Source organism: Mytilus galloprovincialis, chromosome 5, assembly GCF_965363235.1.
Source record: "Mytilus galloprovincialis chromosome 5, xbMytGall1.hap1.1, whole genome shotgun sequence".
Taxonomy (NCBI): domain Eukaryota; kingdom Metazoa; phylum Mollusca; class Bivalvia; order Mytilida; family Mytilidae; genus Mytilus; species Mytilus galloprovincialis.
The window spans coordinates 59,350,628-59,366,837 of NC_134842.1; the positions used below are offsets into that span (position 1 = coordinate 59,350,628).

The 16,210-nt window shown below is 35.1% G+C and overlaps 1 protein-coding gene across 4 annotated transcripts in view; it reads left to right on the forward strand.

Moving 5' to 3' along the window:
- LOC143076154 (uncharacterized) overlaps positions 1–16,210 on the forward strand; it is an 83,373-nt gene that overhangs the window by 37,674 nt on the left and 29,489 nt on the right. For all 4 annotated transcript variants that reach the window (XM_076251834.1, XM_076251835.1, XM_076251832.1 and 1 more), the window contains exon 6: positions 9,724–9,792. In XM_076251834.1, coding sequence (XP_076107949.1) covers positions 9,724–9,792 — 69 coding nt within the window. The remainder of the gene's footprint in view (positions 1–9,723; positions 9,793–16,210) is intronic.

Genomic DNA, 16,210 nt, shown 5'->3' on the forward strand with positions numbered 1-16,210 from the left:
TATAGTATAAACCTGAACAACAAACAACAGGGGGTCTTATAGAACGCATAGTACATATATCATGTTGAAAAACAGAGATTCCTGCAGACCACTCAAAGTTTCCCGCAGACCGCCCAAGGGATCATATAGAAAGCCCTATAGTATAAACATGAAAAACAATCAACAGGGGGTCTTATAGAACGTATAGTACATATATCATGTTGAAAAACAGACTTTCCTGCAGACCACCCAAAGTTTCCCGCAGACCGCCCAAGGATCATATAGAAAGCCCTATAGTATAAACATGAAAAACAATCAACAGGGGGTCTTATAGAATGCCATTTAGTACATATGTAATGTGAAGACAACAGAGTATCCTTTAGACCGCCCAAGGGATCCTTTAGAAGGCCCTTTAGTATATACATGATTAACAAACAATAGGGGATCCTATAGAACGTCTTATAGTAGATTTATTATGTCCAGAAAACAGGGGATCCTGTAGACCGCCCAGGGGATCTTGTAGAACGCCCTATAGTATATAAATGATAAACAAACAACGGGGGATACTTTAGAACGTCTTATAGTAGATATATATTTTTAAACAAATGGGGATCCTCTAGACCGCCCAGTGGATCCTGTAGAAAGCCCTATAATATAAACATAAAACAACAATCCACAGGGCATCCTGTAGACCGCAAAGGGGATCCAGTAGAACGCCCTCTAGTATATAAATAATAAAAAAACAATATAGGGATCCTATAGAACGTCCTATAGTATATATATAATGTAAAGACAACAGGGGATCCTGTAGACCGCCCATGGTATCCTGTAGAACGCCCTTTAGTATATACATGATAAACAAACAACAGGGGATCCTGTAGAATGTTCTATAGTAAATATATAATGTTCAGACAAAAGGGGATCCTGTAGACTGCCTAGCGGATCCAATTGAACGCCCTTTAGTATATAAATGATTAACAAACAACATGGGATCCTATAGAACGTCTTATAGTAGATGAATAAGGTTGAGAAAACAGGTGATCCTTTAGAACGTCCTATAGTATAAACATGAAAAAACAATCAATAGGGGGTCTTATAGAACGTATATTACATATATAATGTTGAAAAACAGATTTCTGCAGACCAACCAAAGTTTCCCGCAGACCGCCCAAGGGATCATATAGAAAGCCCTATAGTATAAACATGAAAAACAATCAACAGGGGGTCTTAAATGTACAACGCCATTTAGTACATATATAATGTAAAGACAACAGGGGATCCTGAAGACCGCCCAAGGGATCCTGTAGAACGCCCTTTAGTATATACTTGATTAACAAACAATAGGGGATCCTATAAAACGTCTTATAGTAGATATATTATGTTGAGAAAACAGGGGATCCTGTAGACCGCCCAGGGGATCCAGTAGAACGCCCTCTAGTATATAAATAATAAACAAACAATATAGGGATCCTATAGAACGTCCTATAGTAGATATATAATGTAAAGACAACAGGGGATCCTGTAGACCGCCCATGGTATCCTGTAGAACGCCCTTTAGTATATACATGATAAACAAACAACAGGGGATCCTGTAAAATGTTCTTTAGTAAATATATAATGTTCAGACAAAAGGGGATCCTGTAGACTGCCTAGGGGATCCTATTGAACGCCCTTTAGTATATAAATGATTAACAAACAACATGGGATCCTATAGAACGCCCTATAGTAGATAAATAATGTTGAGAAAACAGGTGATCCTTTAGAACGTCCTATATAAAAAACAAGAAAAAACAATCAATAGGGGGTCTTATAGAACGTATAGTACATATATCATGTTGAAAAACAGAGATTCCTGCAGACCACCAAAAGTTTCCCGCAGACCGCCCAAGGGATCATATAGAAAGCCCTATAGTATAAACATGAAAAACAATCAACAGGGGTCTTATATATACAACGCCATTTAGTACATATATAATGTAAAGACAACAGGGGATCCTGAAGACCGCCCAAGGGTTCATGTAAAACGCCCTTTAGTATATACTTGATTTACAAACAATAAGGGATCCTATAAAACGTCTTATAGTAGATATATTATGTTGAGAAAACAGGGGATGATTAACAAACAATAGGGGATCCTATAGAACGTCTTATAGTAGATTTATTATGTTCAGAAAACAGGGGATCCTGTAGACCGCCCAGGGGATCTTGTAGAACGCCCTATAGTATATAAATGATAAACAAACAACGGGGGATACTTTAGAACGTCTTATAGTAGATATATATTTTTAAACAAATGGGGATCCTCTAGACCGCCCAGTGGATCCTGTAGAAAGCCCTATAATATAAACATAAAACAACAATCCACAGGGCATCCTGTAGACCGCAAAGGGGATCCAGTAGAACGCCCTCTAGTATATAAATAATAAAAAAACAATATAGGGATCCTATAGAACGTCCTATAGTATATATATAATGTAAAGACAACAGGGGATCCTGTAGACCGCCCATGGTATCCTGTAGAACGCCCTTTAGTATATACATGATAAACAAACAACAGGGGATCCTGTAGAATGTTCTATAGTAAATATATAATGTTCAGACAAAAGGGGATCCTGTAGACTGCCTAGCGGATCCAATTGAACGCCCTTTAGTATATAAATGATTAACAAACAACATGGGATCCTATAGAACGTCTTATAGTAGATGAATAAGGTTGAGAAAACAGGTGATCCTTTAGAACGTCCTATAGTATAAACATGAAAAAACAATCAATAGGGGGTCTTATAGAACGTATATTACATATATAATGTTGAAAAACAGATTTCTGCAGACCAACCAAAGTTTCCCGCAGACCGCCCAAGGGATCATATAGAAAGCCCTATAGTATAAACATGAAAAACAATCAACAGGGGGTCTTAAATGTACAACGCCATTTAGTACATATATAATGTAAAGACAACAGGGGATCCTGAAGACCGCCCAAGGGATCCTGTAGAACGCCCTTTAGTATATACTTGATTAACAAACAATAGGGGATCCTATAAAACGTCTTATAGTAGATATATTATGTTGAGAAAACAGGGGATCCTGTAGACCGCCCAGGGGATCCAGTAGAACGCCCTCTAGTATATAAATAATAAACAAACAATATAGGGATCCTATAGAACGTCCTATAGTAGATATATAATGTAAAGACAACAGGGGATCCTGTAGACCGCCCATGGTATCCTGTAGAACGCCCTTTAGTATATACATGATAAACAAACAACAGGGGATCCTGTAAAATGTTCTTTAGTAAATATATAATGTTCAGACAAAAGGGGATCCTGTAGACTGCCTAGGGGATCCTATTGAACGCCCTTTAGTATATAAATGATTAACAAACAACATGGGATCCTATAGAACGCCCTATAGTAGATAAATAATGTTGAGAAAACAGGTGATCCTTTAGAACGTCCTATATAAAAAAACAAGAAAAAACAATCAATAGGGGGTCTTATAGAACGTATAGTACATATATCATGTTGAAAAACAGAGATTCCTGCAGACCACCAAAAGTTTCCCGCAGACCGCCCAAGGGATCATATAGAAAGCCCTATAGTATAAACATGAAAAACAATCAACAGGGGTCTTATATATACAACGCCATTTAGTACATATATAATGTAAAGACAACAGGGGATCCTGAAGACCGCCCAAGGGTTCATGTAAAACGCCCTTTAGTATATACTTGATTTACAAACAATAAGGGATCCTATAAAACGTCTTATAGTAGATATATTATGTTGAGAAAACAGGGGATCCTGCAGACCGCCATGGGGATACTGTAGAACGCCCTATAGTATAAACCTGAACAACAAACAACAGGGGGTCTTATAGAACGTATAGTACATATATCATGTTGAAAAACAGAGATTCCTGCAGACCACTCAAAGTTTCCCGCAGACCGCCCAATGGATCATATAGAAAGCCCTATAGTATAAACATGAAAAACAATCAACAGGGGGTCTTATAGAACGTATAGTACATATATCATGTTGAAAAACAGACTTTCCTGCAGACCACCCAAAGTTTCCCGCAGACCGCCCAAGGATCATATAGAAAGCCCTATAGTATAAACATGAAAAACAATCAACAGGGGGTCTTATAGAATGCCATTTAGTACATATATAATGTGAAGACAACAGGGTATCCTTTAGACCGCCCAAGGGATCCTTTAGAAGGCCCTTTAGTATATACATGATTAACAAACAATAGGGGATCCTATAGAACGTCTTATAGTAGATTTATTATGTTCAGAAAACAGGGGATCCTGTAGACCGCCCAGGGGATCTTGTAGAACGCCCTATAGTATATAAATGATAAACAAACAACGGGGGATACTTTAGAACGTCTTATAGTAGATATATATTTTTAAACAAATGGGGATCCTCTAGACCGCCCAGTGGATCCTGTAGAAAGCCCTATAATATAAACATAAAACAACAATCCACAGGGCATCCTGTAGACCGCCAAGGGGATCCAGTAGAACGCCCTCCAGTATATAAATAATAAAAAAACAATATAGGGATCCTATAGAACGTCCTATAGTAGATATATAATGTAAAGACAACAGGGGATCCTGTAGACCGCCCATGGTATCCTGTAGAACGCCCTTTAGTATATACATGATAAACAAACAACAGGGGATCCTGTAGAATGTTCTATAGTAAATATATAATGTTCAGACAAAAGGGGATCCTGTAGACTGCCTAGCGGATCCAATTGAACGCCCTTTAGTATATAAATGATTAACAAACAACATGGGATCCTATAGAACGTCTTATAGTAGATAAATAAGGTTGAGAAAACAGGTGATCCTTTAGAACGTCCTATAGTATAAACATGAAAAAACAATCAATAGGGGGTCTTATAGAACGTATATTACATATATAATGTTGAAAAACAGAGATTTCTGCAGACCACCCAAAGTTTCCCGCAGACCGCCCAAGGGATCATATAGAAAGCCCTATAGTATAAACATGAAAAACAATCAACAGGGGGTCTTATAGAACGCCATTTAGTACATATATAATGTAAAGACAACAGGGTATCCTTTAGACCGCCCAAGGGATCCTTTAGAACGCCCTTTAGTATATACATGATTAACAAACAATAGGGGATCCTATAGAACATCTTATAGTAAATTTATTATGTTGAGAAAACAGGGGATCCTGTAGACCGTCAAGGGGATCCAGTAGAACGCCCTTTAGTATATAAATAATAAACAAACAATATAGGGGATCCTATAGAACGTCCTATAGTAGATATATAATGTAAAGACAACAGGGGATCCTGTAGACCGCCCAGGGGATACTGTAGAACGCCCTATAGTATAAACATGAAAAACAATCAACAGGGGGTCTTATAGAACGACCTTTGGTAGATATATAATGTTCAGACAACAAGGGATCCTGAAGACCGCCCAGGGGATCCTGTAGAACGCCCTTTAGTATATACTTGATTAACAAACAATAGGGGATCCTATAGAACGTCTTATAGTAGATATATTATGTTGAGAAAACAGGGGATCCCGTAGACCGACCAGGGGATCGTGTAGAACGCCCTATAGTATATACTTGAAAAACAAACAACGGGGGATACTTTAGAACGTCTTGTAGTAGATATATAATGTTGAAAAAGCAGGGGATCACACAGACCAACCAAGGGATCCCGTAAAAATTCCTCTATTAGATACTTCAAAAACAAACAATAGAGTATCCTATAGAACGTTCTATAGTTTATATATAATGTTCAGACAACAGGGGATCCTGTAAAACGTCCTTTGCTATATACATGATAAACAAACAATACAGGAGATCCTAAAGAATGTTCTATAACTAGAAATATAAGGTTCAGACAACAGGGGATCATGTAGACCGCCCAGAAGATCCCGTAGAACGCCCTAATAGAACATGTAGCTTCATTATAAACAAATAACAGGGGAAACGAAGACCAGCACACCACCCCCACCCCCACTATCACCACCCCCTCACACCCCGTAAAGGTAATGTCTCGTTTCTAAGAACGTGTTAGCTACATGTTTTTTTCAATTTGCCTACATCAAAGTACTCTATTTAGCAGATAATAAAAATATTATTAACGCCATAGTATATTCAAAGCCATGGGATCACGTGCATGGGACATTTGCAAGTCTTTACAACATAATTAAGGCACCACTACTGTGTGTCATATATATGTGAAATATCATATATATCTTAAAAAGGAATATGTATTTGCGTAATGAGGGCACAATGATATATGCTACTGTAATGCGGAACATTTTCCTATTTAAGACACCATTTCACGTTGAACGTGAAATAATTTCTGTCATGAACGTTTCACGAAAAATATTAAGGTGAACCTTTTGTGACTGAGTCACTGTCCTCTTGTATATATGAACTCTCTGTTTTACTTAATATTTCCTATTTAGTGTGTACACATTTATGATATAAATAATCTACAGATTTTAAAAAAGTATATAAAGATATATAAAGATATTCTTAACTTTAAAAATGCAAATAAAGGAACAACATCATTGGTCTTAACGCCTTATCATTTCATCACGGAAACAAAATTATATCAATTTCGTTCTTGTCCATGTTGACGTCACGATCCCTGTCTAGTGTTGTTTTTTTTTTTTTAAATACTGAGCACGCAAAATAAGCATTTGAATCACGATCGAAGCACGTATAAAATTTACATAAGCAGAGCATGTTGAACACCTCGCTGTTTTGCACGACTGAACGTAAAATAAAAAAGTAAAAACACGTTGAACGTGAAATAAACCAATCACGTACCACGAAAATAACCCTCTACCACGCTCCATGAAAGTTAATGATTTTGCATCGTTTTTTTAAGATAGTTTTACATGTTAAGAAAATTCTATTTTTAGCATTAGTATTTTCCGAATCGTTTAAAAATAGCCTATAAATAGAATATGCATAATTCATGATTCGTGACGTAGGGCGGTCTACGGGATCCCTTCTTCCGCTTACCGGAAAAAACATTACAATAATTGCCGGACCAAAGTATGGTAGGGACATGCAAATACGGACTGTCATACAGAAAACAGCCTTTATTACATACATTACATAATCTTGATGTCATATAAACCCAATACAAAGGCTATTTTAATACTTAGCTATCCAAAAATGAATTTTATTGCACACTAGCTCTCATATTTGAAAAATCCGCAGGGGCCAAAATGCGAAACTACACACCTAACTGTGGAGTGCTACCTTTGACTTAAAAGTCGGTCCCATGACTGAAACAATATCCGGATGCCATTTTTTTTTCTCGTTTTTCTCCCAAAAGATCCCAAACTGAATAATCATAAGAATGGATGAAAAATGCGAGTACGCGTGGTACCTATAGGACACAGAGGCATGATTAATTTATTGCGGAAGGAAGAGAAGCAACACACAAAATGAGTTCTTCTCGTTTAACAGTATAGAGATGCAATTTAGATGGCTCTTTACTGAGTTTGGTAATAAACTGTGATTCATAACATTACAAAAACAAGTCTGCTTTTAACGGGGCGCAATTAGTGCCCATAGGAATACCTACAACCTGTCGATTTACTGTGTTGCCGAAACGAACATAACTAGCAGAAAATTAACATCTTCAATCATCTCATCACACCTCCAGTAAGTATATCTAGCATATTTACCTTTCTCGTTAGAGAAGAAGGCTTTAAATTTGTTGCAGGAAATATATTTGCATTCAGATTTACCAAACGAACATTTCATTAAATAGGAAAACTTTTGTTTGATAAAATTGTGTGGAAGTGTAGTATAAAAAGTAGAAGAGTCAAAACTGTCAACAGAATCAAAAGGACCATCAAAATCACGTAATTTATCTAAAACATTCAAAGATTTTTTTTCACTCCAAAAATAGTTAATTCCACTATTTTCATATATTTTATTACAATAGTTTATGATAAGCTCTTTGGTAGCAGTTAAGGAAGCTTGTTATTAGAAACGCGCGTCTGGCGTATAAAATTATAATCCTGGTACTTTTGATAACTATTATAAGCACTGAAAGATTAGTTGTAGAACACTTAATAGAGGCCGATGAAACGATATTTTTTTTTTTTTTTTTTTTTTTATTTTTTGTGTGTAATTTAGGTAATAAATACATAGTAGGCACCTTCAAATGTTCAGAAGTTCTAAGTCTTTAGCTGTGATGTGGTTATGATATGTTTGTTTACTATATGACTCTCTGTGGAGCGTATGGACTTGAATGTAGATGAATTCAAAAATTCATTCTTAAAAACGTTTGTGTAGTATTTACGGCATACCACCACCACATTGTTGGCTGCTTTGTTGGCCGGTACAAACACAAACCGCTTTGAAAGTTCAAGAATTTTATTTCTTATTAAAGAAGTCTATCAAGTGACGACGAAACAAGACCATACAAGACTTGAAAATGCATGTAGTGTCGATATCTTGTAAACGGCCCTTAAAGGGCCATCTTTATTTTACAAAATGAGTCAAACGTTGATGTACATACGCGAAATGTCAATAGACACAAAATAGTTTTCTAACGTAACTGTTTTGACAATCTGTTACAATATTTTACTTTCAATAGTAATATGTTCGTTCGGTATAATAAAACAATTATGGCCCGCTGAGGAGATGAATATCCAAAATGGTCAACCCGAGTAAGGGTTATTCCACGATGGTTTTATAAATATATCAAATACCATTGTTTAGATGTAAACCTCTGTCGTTCATGTTTTAGTATTAGCATTTCTTAAAGCTGCATGGAAACTAAGATTGCAAATTATCAGTTAATATGTTATTCATATTATTATAAGTTATCTCTGCATTATCTAATTTATTTAATTGATCTCTGTACTCTGTCATATTTATCATATATGTATATATCTGGTATTATGCTAAAGCAATGTTGTTGCTAATGCAATAAAGATTCATTCATTCATTCTGAATTTTGTCTTTCATATTCTGTTTCGGTTAAAAGACTTCTTGCAGCTTATGCAAAAAGGTGAAGCATTCGACCTCCTTTTTTAAGGATGCTTAAAACTAAAACATTTTGAAAGCCAGGGATGTGGAAGACTTAAAAGGACAAATTGATCTAAGGTCAAATGTGTCGTCTGAAAGAGTTGGAACCTTAGTTTCTTAATAATTTTGCAGTTCATCTACGGAGAATTTAAGTAACGCTTATAATTTAGTACGCCAGATCTGCGTTAATTCTACACAAGACTAATCAGTGGGACTCAGTTGGAACCCCAAATCAAACACGAAATTGAGAAGCATTGAAGACCAAAACTTTGTGCGTAAAACTGCTGCATTGGGTTAGAAAAATCTCAGTGCTGTCAAGAATCAAATTACCATGTATAGACAGTAATGTAGAGAAAATTATCGTATTTGGCGGGAAATTGATTTAAAATAAGCAAATTTTATAAGTAAAACTGATTTATAAAAACATATGTTTCAGTCCATGCAGTCTTGCAATTATGACTAATGTTTATGTATAGAAAAGTGAAAAAAGGCTGTTCTCTTGTAATAGTGAGAAATTCTCCTTCAAAAACTTATGTATTCGTCACATTCGTATACGATTTTATATTTTCTCGATATTTACTTATAAATTTGTCAAATGTACAGTCTAGAAAACCAATTTTACAATTTTATGCTAGATCATTCTTGTAGTTAATAAGTCATTTTAATTTTATTTTCATAGTTTAGACTTTGTTCCTGGTACAACACCAAGAAAAACAATCCCGGTATCTAAAGAAAGCTCTGAGAAAAGGTAAGTAAGTGATCAAGACAATATTGTGTGTCCTATTGATTGTTTAATGGCTCGTTTCTTATTCAAACTAAATCCGATGGTGTGCAAATTAATCACTCTTTGAAAAGACCTTCAAATCAATCAAAAAGCATCACAGCCGTAGATTTCAAAATTAATGTCAAATTTCGGTAAATATCAACAACAAGATTGTCAATTTGTCAACTGAGGATGAAATTAAAGTTTTATCTAAGGGTTTTAATGTTTGCCCAACGCCCAGTAACAAAGATAATATGAAATTGGAAGATGACTTGAGTATTTTTGCCAAAACCCTCAGAATTAAAGATTATTTTGGTGACAAACCAAATGACACCGAGGAAGACTCCGACAGTTTTGACTCGGAGGAAGAAATCAGAATTTGCGCTTTCAAAGAAGAGTTTAACGATTCCAAAACCTAGCAAATCTTCTACACTGTAAAAAGTTATCGACAAAATCAAATTGGATGTTCTTCATCTAGCTAACAAAAAATACTGGTTTTATATATTTCATATTTTATAACACCGTTTCTGACAAGAAAACAGTACAATCGACGAGAAACCAATATGGTTTTGTGATAAAACCAGCAGATAAGGGAAGTGTCGTTATTATAATGACAAAACTAACTACATGGCAGAAGCAGGATGTCGGCTCTCTGATGAGAGATTATATAAGAAGCTTGACTCTGATCCTACTTCTAAGTTTAGTGACAAAATTATCACTGCGTTACAAACCATGCACAATGACAGCCACATATATAAGCACAGGAGTTTGAAATCCTATCAATAAGGGGTAAAAATATACCAAAAGTCGACTATCACAGTAGAGCTTCTCTCGAAGAGAGAAGCGACAGGAATGCAACGCATCTTCCTACTTTTTTTAAAACGGACGTTTTGGGTCGGAATAAACGCTATCCGTCGATTGCAAAACATATTTTTACTTCGATTTACCATTTAAACTTCTTTGCAGGTCACTAATTATTCATTTACAGTTTATTTTGACGTCCAGACAGGACTCCAGATTTTCTGTAACTCCATGAACGGAAGTCCTAATAGAATGAGGATCGCACTGAATATATGCAAATGAGGTCAATTCATTCAGTCAGACTCGTCCCTATCCAGCTCGTCCCAAATTAGGTCAGTTCGTACCTAGTCAATGGTCCAATCGTTCCAACTGATTATTAATCAGACCTAACAATTTGTTCCAACCTTTTTTAAATGCATTTGTCCGTATACATCTTTTTGTTTTGTTAATCAACCTATATTTGTATGATTACACGAGAAAAATCAGAACTTTCCTGTCCATTTTTTTCTGTATATTTCATCATATAATTATATAAAAGGTTTTTTTTTCAACAATAACTCTGAAGGCATTCATGGTTTGTTTTTAATAAACATGTGTTGATTTTTGCTTATTCAGTAATACATTTTTTGGGTTGTCAATGTTTTTTTTCTTTTTGGTCAATCTGTATCATAATTCAGGATAATCTGTCTTATGCAGTACGATGTCAGTTTATAATTTTATTTGATATGCATGGCATTAACACCTTTGTTAATAACAAAATACAAAAGTAACAGATCATAACAGTTCACAAACTAGAATAATTTGAATAATATTGAGCAAACAGGTTCTGTGGTTAATATTTCATTGTGCAAGCTGATTTAAAGTAATCAGGAAATAGAGCAGTGGATTCCAAGAGTTCAATTTTATTATTAGGTTGACTATGATTATCGTTGTCAGTATGCTTATTACCAATTTTCAATGTTGAGACTGCAAAATTTCTGATCGATTTGAACTATATTTACAATGGTGGTCTTTCCAGGTCTTAACGATAACAGATTGGAAGTAGATTTTATATATATATATTAGTTTTTGTATAAAAATACAAAAGATTATCCTCTCAAGATCATCGTTGTGGTATGAATTCTGAATGAAATCCATGTAGCTAATTTCATTTTGCATTTATACTCTTATTCCGTGATATTATTTATATTATTAGGCATATTCTAATTTGATAATGGTATAGAAAGCCTGATAATTTCATTCATATTATGCTTCAGATCTCGAGTAAATATACTATAAATGTTGCTTTAAAAGTTTGGTCTACCGACAAGTTCATAAATACAAACGAGAAATATATGTTTCGTATATTTGTATAAACCAATAGAATTATTATATACTACATATATTTGTACCAGCAATACGCTTCAGTTGAAGTCAAAGGCATACCATTTAATTTTAAACATTGGTTTGGGTTGGATTTACCAGACCTATATCTTGTATACATGCAGCTGTTAAATAAATTGGTATATAAACCAGTAAACGTAATACCCAATAAAATTCCAAACTTGCTGATTTTTGTCGAGCCTGCGACTTTTGTCGCAGAAAGCTCGATATAGGGATACTGATCCAGCGGGGGCGTTAGCTAACTTCTTAAAAGCTTTATATTTTAGAAGGTGGAAGACCTGGATGATTCATACTTTGTATGTGGATGCCTCATGTTACGAAGTTTCCGTCAGTCACATGTCCAATGTCCTTGACCTCATTTTCATGGTTCAGTAACTACTTGAAAAAAAAGTTAAGATTTTTTGAAATGTTAAATTCTCTCTTACTATAAGTAATAGGATAACTATATTTGGTATGTGCTTACCTTGCAAGGTCCTCATGGCCGTCAGACATTTTTCACTTGACCTTGACCTCATTTCATGGATCAGTGAACAAGGTTAAGTTTTGGTGGTCAATTCCATATCTCAGATACTATAAGCAATAGGTCTTGCATATTCGGTATATGGAAGGACTGTAAGGTGTACATGTCCAACTTGCAGTTGTCATCTGACCTTGACCTCATTTTCATGCTTCAGTGGTTATAGTTAAGTTTTTTTGCGTTTTGGTCTGTTTTTCTTATACTGTATGCAATAGGTCTACTATATTTGGTGTATGGAATGATTGTAAGGTGTACATGTCTAGCTGGCAGATGTCATCTCGAACTTGACCTCATTTTCATGGTTAAGTGGTCAAAGTTAAGTTTTTGAGTTTTGATCTTTTTTTTTTAATAATATATGCAATAGGTCAACTATATTTGGTGTATGGAAATATTTTATGATCTATATGTAAATCGCGCAGGTTTTATTTGACCTTGACCTCATTTTCACGGTTCATTGCTGAGTGTTAAGTTTTTGTGTTAAGTTTTTGTGTTTTGGTCTGTTTTTCTTAAACTATAAGTAATAGGTCAACTATATTTGTTGTATGGAAGCTTTGTTAGCTGTACATGTCTGCCTGGCATGGTTCAATGACCTTGACCTCATTTTCATGGTTCATTGGTCTTTGTTTAGCTACCTTGGTTAATGTTAAGTTTATGTGACCGTTGTAATAAAGCTTTATACTTAGGACTATCAACATAATATCAATGATTAGTAAAGAAGGCGAGACATTATGGTATACTATTGTCCGTCCGTCCGTCCGTTTGTCCGTCATCAGCATGTCGGATAATAACCCTAAAAAGCTGTAACCTCAAGTTATGGGGTTTTATTAAACAAACTAGAAGCTCTAAATATCCTGTGTCGCTCACCTTGGTCTATGTGCTGCAGTGCATATAAAACAAAGGACACTCTTCAACATTAAAGAAAAAAAATAGAATTCATTACAAAAGTCTCTGTTTCGGTGATGGTGAAGTGTTTGTGGATCTTACTTCACATATTATATTCTTGCTGTTTAAAGTTATTTCTTTCTATAAGAACTTGGTCAATTAGTTTCAGAGGAGAAGATTTTTGTAAAATTTAATGGAAGGCGACAATGGACGCCAAGTGAGAAAAGTTCACTTGACCCTTTTGGTCCAGGTGAACTTAAAAGGGGTGATTTTAAAATATTTCTTAAAGTGCTTTGATGAGTTTTCATGAAACTACGGTGACTGGTCTATATAGATTAAGTTAACCTCCCTTTAGTTTTTCATACATTTTTTTTCTATGACATTGAGAAATTATTTAAAGATTACATAACGAGTGATAATGGATATCGCTTGATAACAACTCGAGTTATATAATTTCAATATAATAATAAACAAGCCTTCGCCGAGTTGTTATTACTCATTGAATTAAATAACGAGCTAGAGTCGATATCAAGTGATATCCAATTCTCACAAGTTGTTTAACCTAAATGTCCTAGGGTCAACACTCTCATATTTGAAAACGCGACGGACGTATCATGCGTCCATGGCACAGCTTTTTTTTTTTTTTTTTTTCTTTTTTTTTTTTTTTTTTTTTTTTTATTAAAACATTTGTAAAAACGGAGTGAGAAACCTACTGAACAGCAGAGAAGATTCAGAAAATTCTATGTAATAAAAGATATTCTACTAAAAGAGGTATGTCCCCAGCTCTCACAAAAAGTATCATTGATGAAAAAAATTTAAACATACACACACACACACTTATTCCGACCAGTTTGGTTTCCATTGACAAAGAAATTTGAAGTAAATTTATGTATAGTTAACAATGAAATGAAAAGTTCATCATCATAAACACTGCATTACGTCACATTAGATTGAAGTTCAATTACAATTGAAATAAATGAAATTGAAGATATCGGAAGTAAACATAATATGGGAGGACAATTGCTTTAGAATATTTAGCAACCAGTGGCGGATCCAGAAATTTTCATAAGTGGGGGCCCACTGGCTGCCTAAGAGGGGGCCCGATTTCGTCACGCCTCAGTGATTCCCTATATAAGCAACCAAATTTTTTTCTCAAAAAAGGGGGGGGGGCGGGACCCCTGCCCCCCTAAATCCGCCTCTGGCAACTTTCCAAAAAAAGAAAAAATGCACATGCAAAGTAATATGCATGAACAAATGGGAATTCAATCCCCCCCCCCCCCCCAGCTGGATCCGCCACTGCATGTCAACTGTCATTCTGAGCTGTTCTAGTTCTAGTTCGTTGTTGTTTTTTTTTTTGTCTTGATCTATCACTATAGATCTTCAGTTTCCCCCTTTGGCATATCAGGGGCGTGAGGTTTCACTACTAAGAACTACATAAATAAATATATCAGAGTTGGATAACACTACCCGCCCTCTTCGGTCGCAAAATTTTCTACCCCTTGTACATGTATCTCTCATATGAGTTTTATTTAAATAAATTTAGTCGCGGAATTAGCGAATAAAGTAGCGTCAGTCAAAATGAAAAAACAAAGAGACAAGTACAAACCAAGGTCCTAAAAATAAGACGAGAAATAGGACGAACTATGTGCTCCAAAAAGATGAGCAATTCAAGCTTCTACCAAGACACCACCCGTGCGATTTTATGAATATCATGTTTGGGAATGTGAATCCACGAAATACGGAGACAGCACACACCAATTCCAATAAAGATCGATCAGACATAGTCTGAGATATGACACTCAATATGTTTGTACTGGTTTTATATCCTGAGCTCATTTCAAAGTTTAGAATAACATGCCTATTTTATATTGGTTGGGGGAGAGGTAGGACTGATGAATTACAACAAAACTATTGACAAAAAACAAATATGACAGACAACCACTAAACTACTATGCATGATTTTAAGAAAGGCACTACATACGTATTCAAGAATCAGTGCTCACCCATTAGATTAGGAATTGAAAATGCCAGTTATTAAAAAAAATCGTATTGCAAGATCTTAGCGCTACTGTTTATATTGTACAGCTGATATATATATATATTATTTTCTTTTTTTTTTTTTTTTTTTTTTTATAAAAAAGCTGATACAGTTGAGGATGAACGTCATTTTTCAATCGTATGCGTTTCTTTATTCTACATAGGCTAGAGTTACCGGTATATAGGGGAGGGTTAAGATCTCACATGTTTAATCCCACCTCATTTTTGCACCTGTCCTAAACGTTCGGAACCACTGCACGCCTTGTAAACCATCTAATCTCAACCAAATGTTGAGACGGAAAAAAGTATTCTGGCACTTCCTGTTGAGCTATTCTGGTTCAAAATATTCAAAATAAACACAGGGTAGGTCGACTTTTCGTCAAATTACTGAAAATCAATGCGTTTTTTGTAAAATCGGAGAATGTCATGCCAGAGATATTTGAAGTACAGTTTGTCTCGTGTATAACACAAATGAATGGTATTTAAAATGACATCGTAATGACTTTTCTCTAGCAGGTAAATATGGCCAGCGCAGTCTGCTATTGACAAAATGACAGTGATATCATTGATAAACTAGCATATATATTAGTAAATTAGTATTTTTCTAAAACATTATAAACATAAAATTATAGTTTGTTCTTTTTCTTTACTAATATAATTTCATTATGCTAAATATGTTATCAAGTATGTCATGTTGAGATTTTCTGGTATCGGTTGAGATATTCTGGAACAATGTTGAGATCTTCTGGTGAATGAAATTTTCAACTATAAAAAGGAAGATGT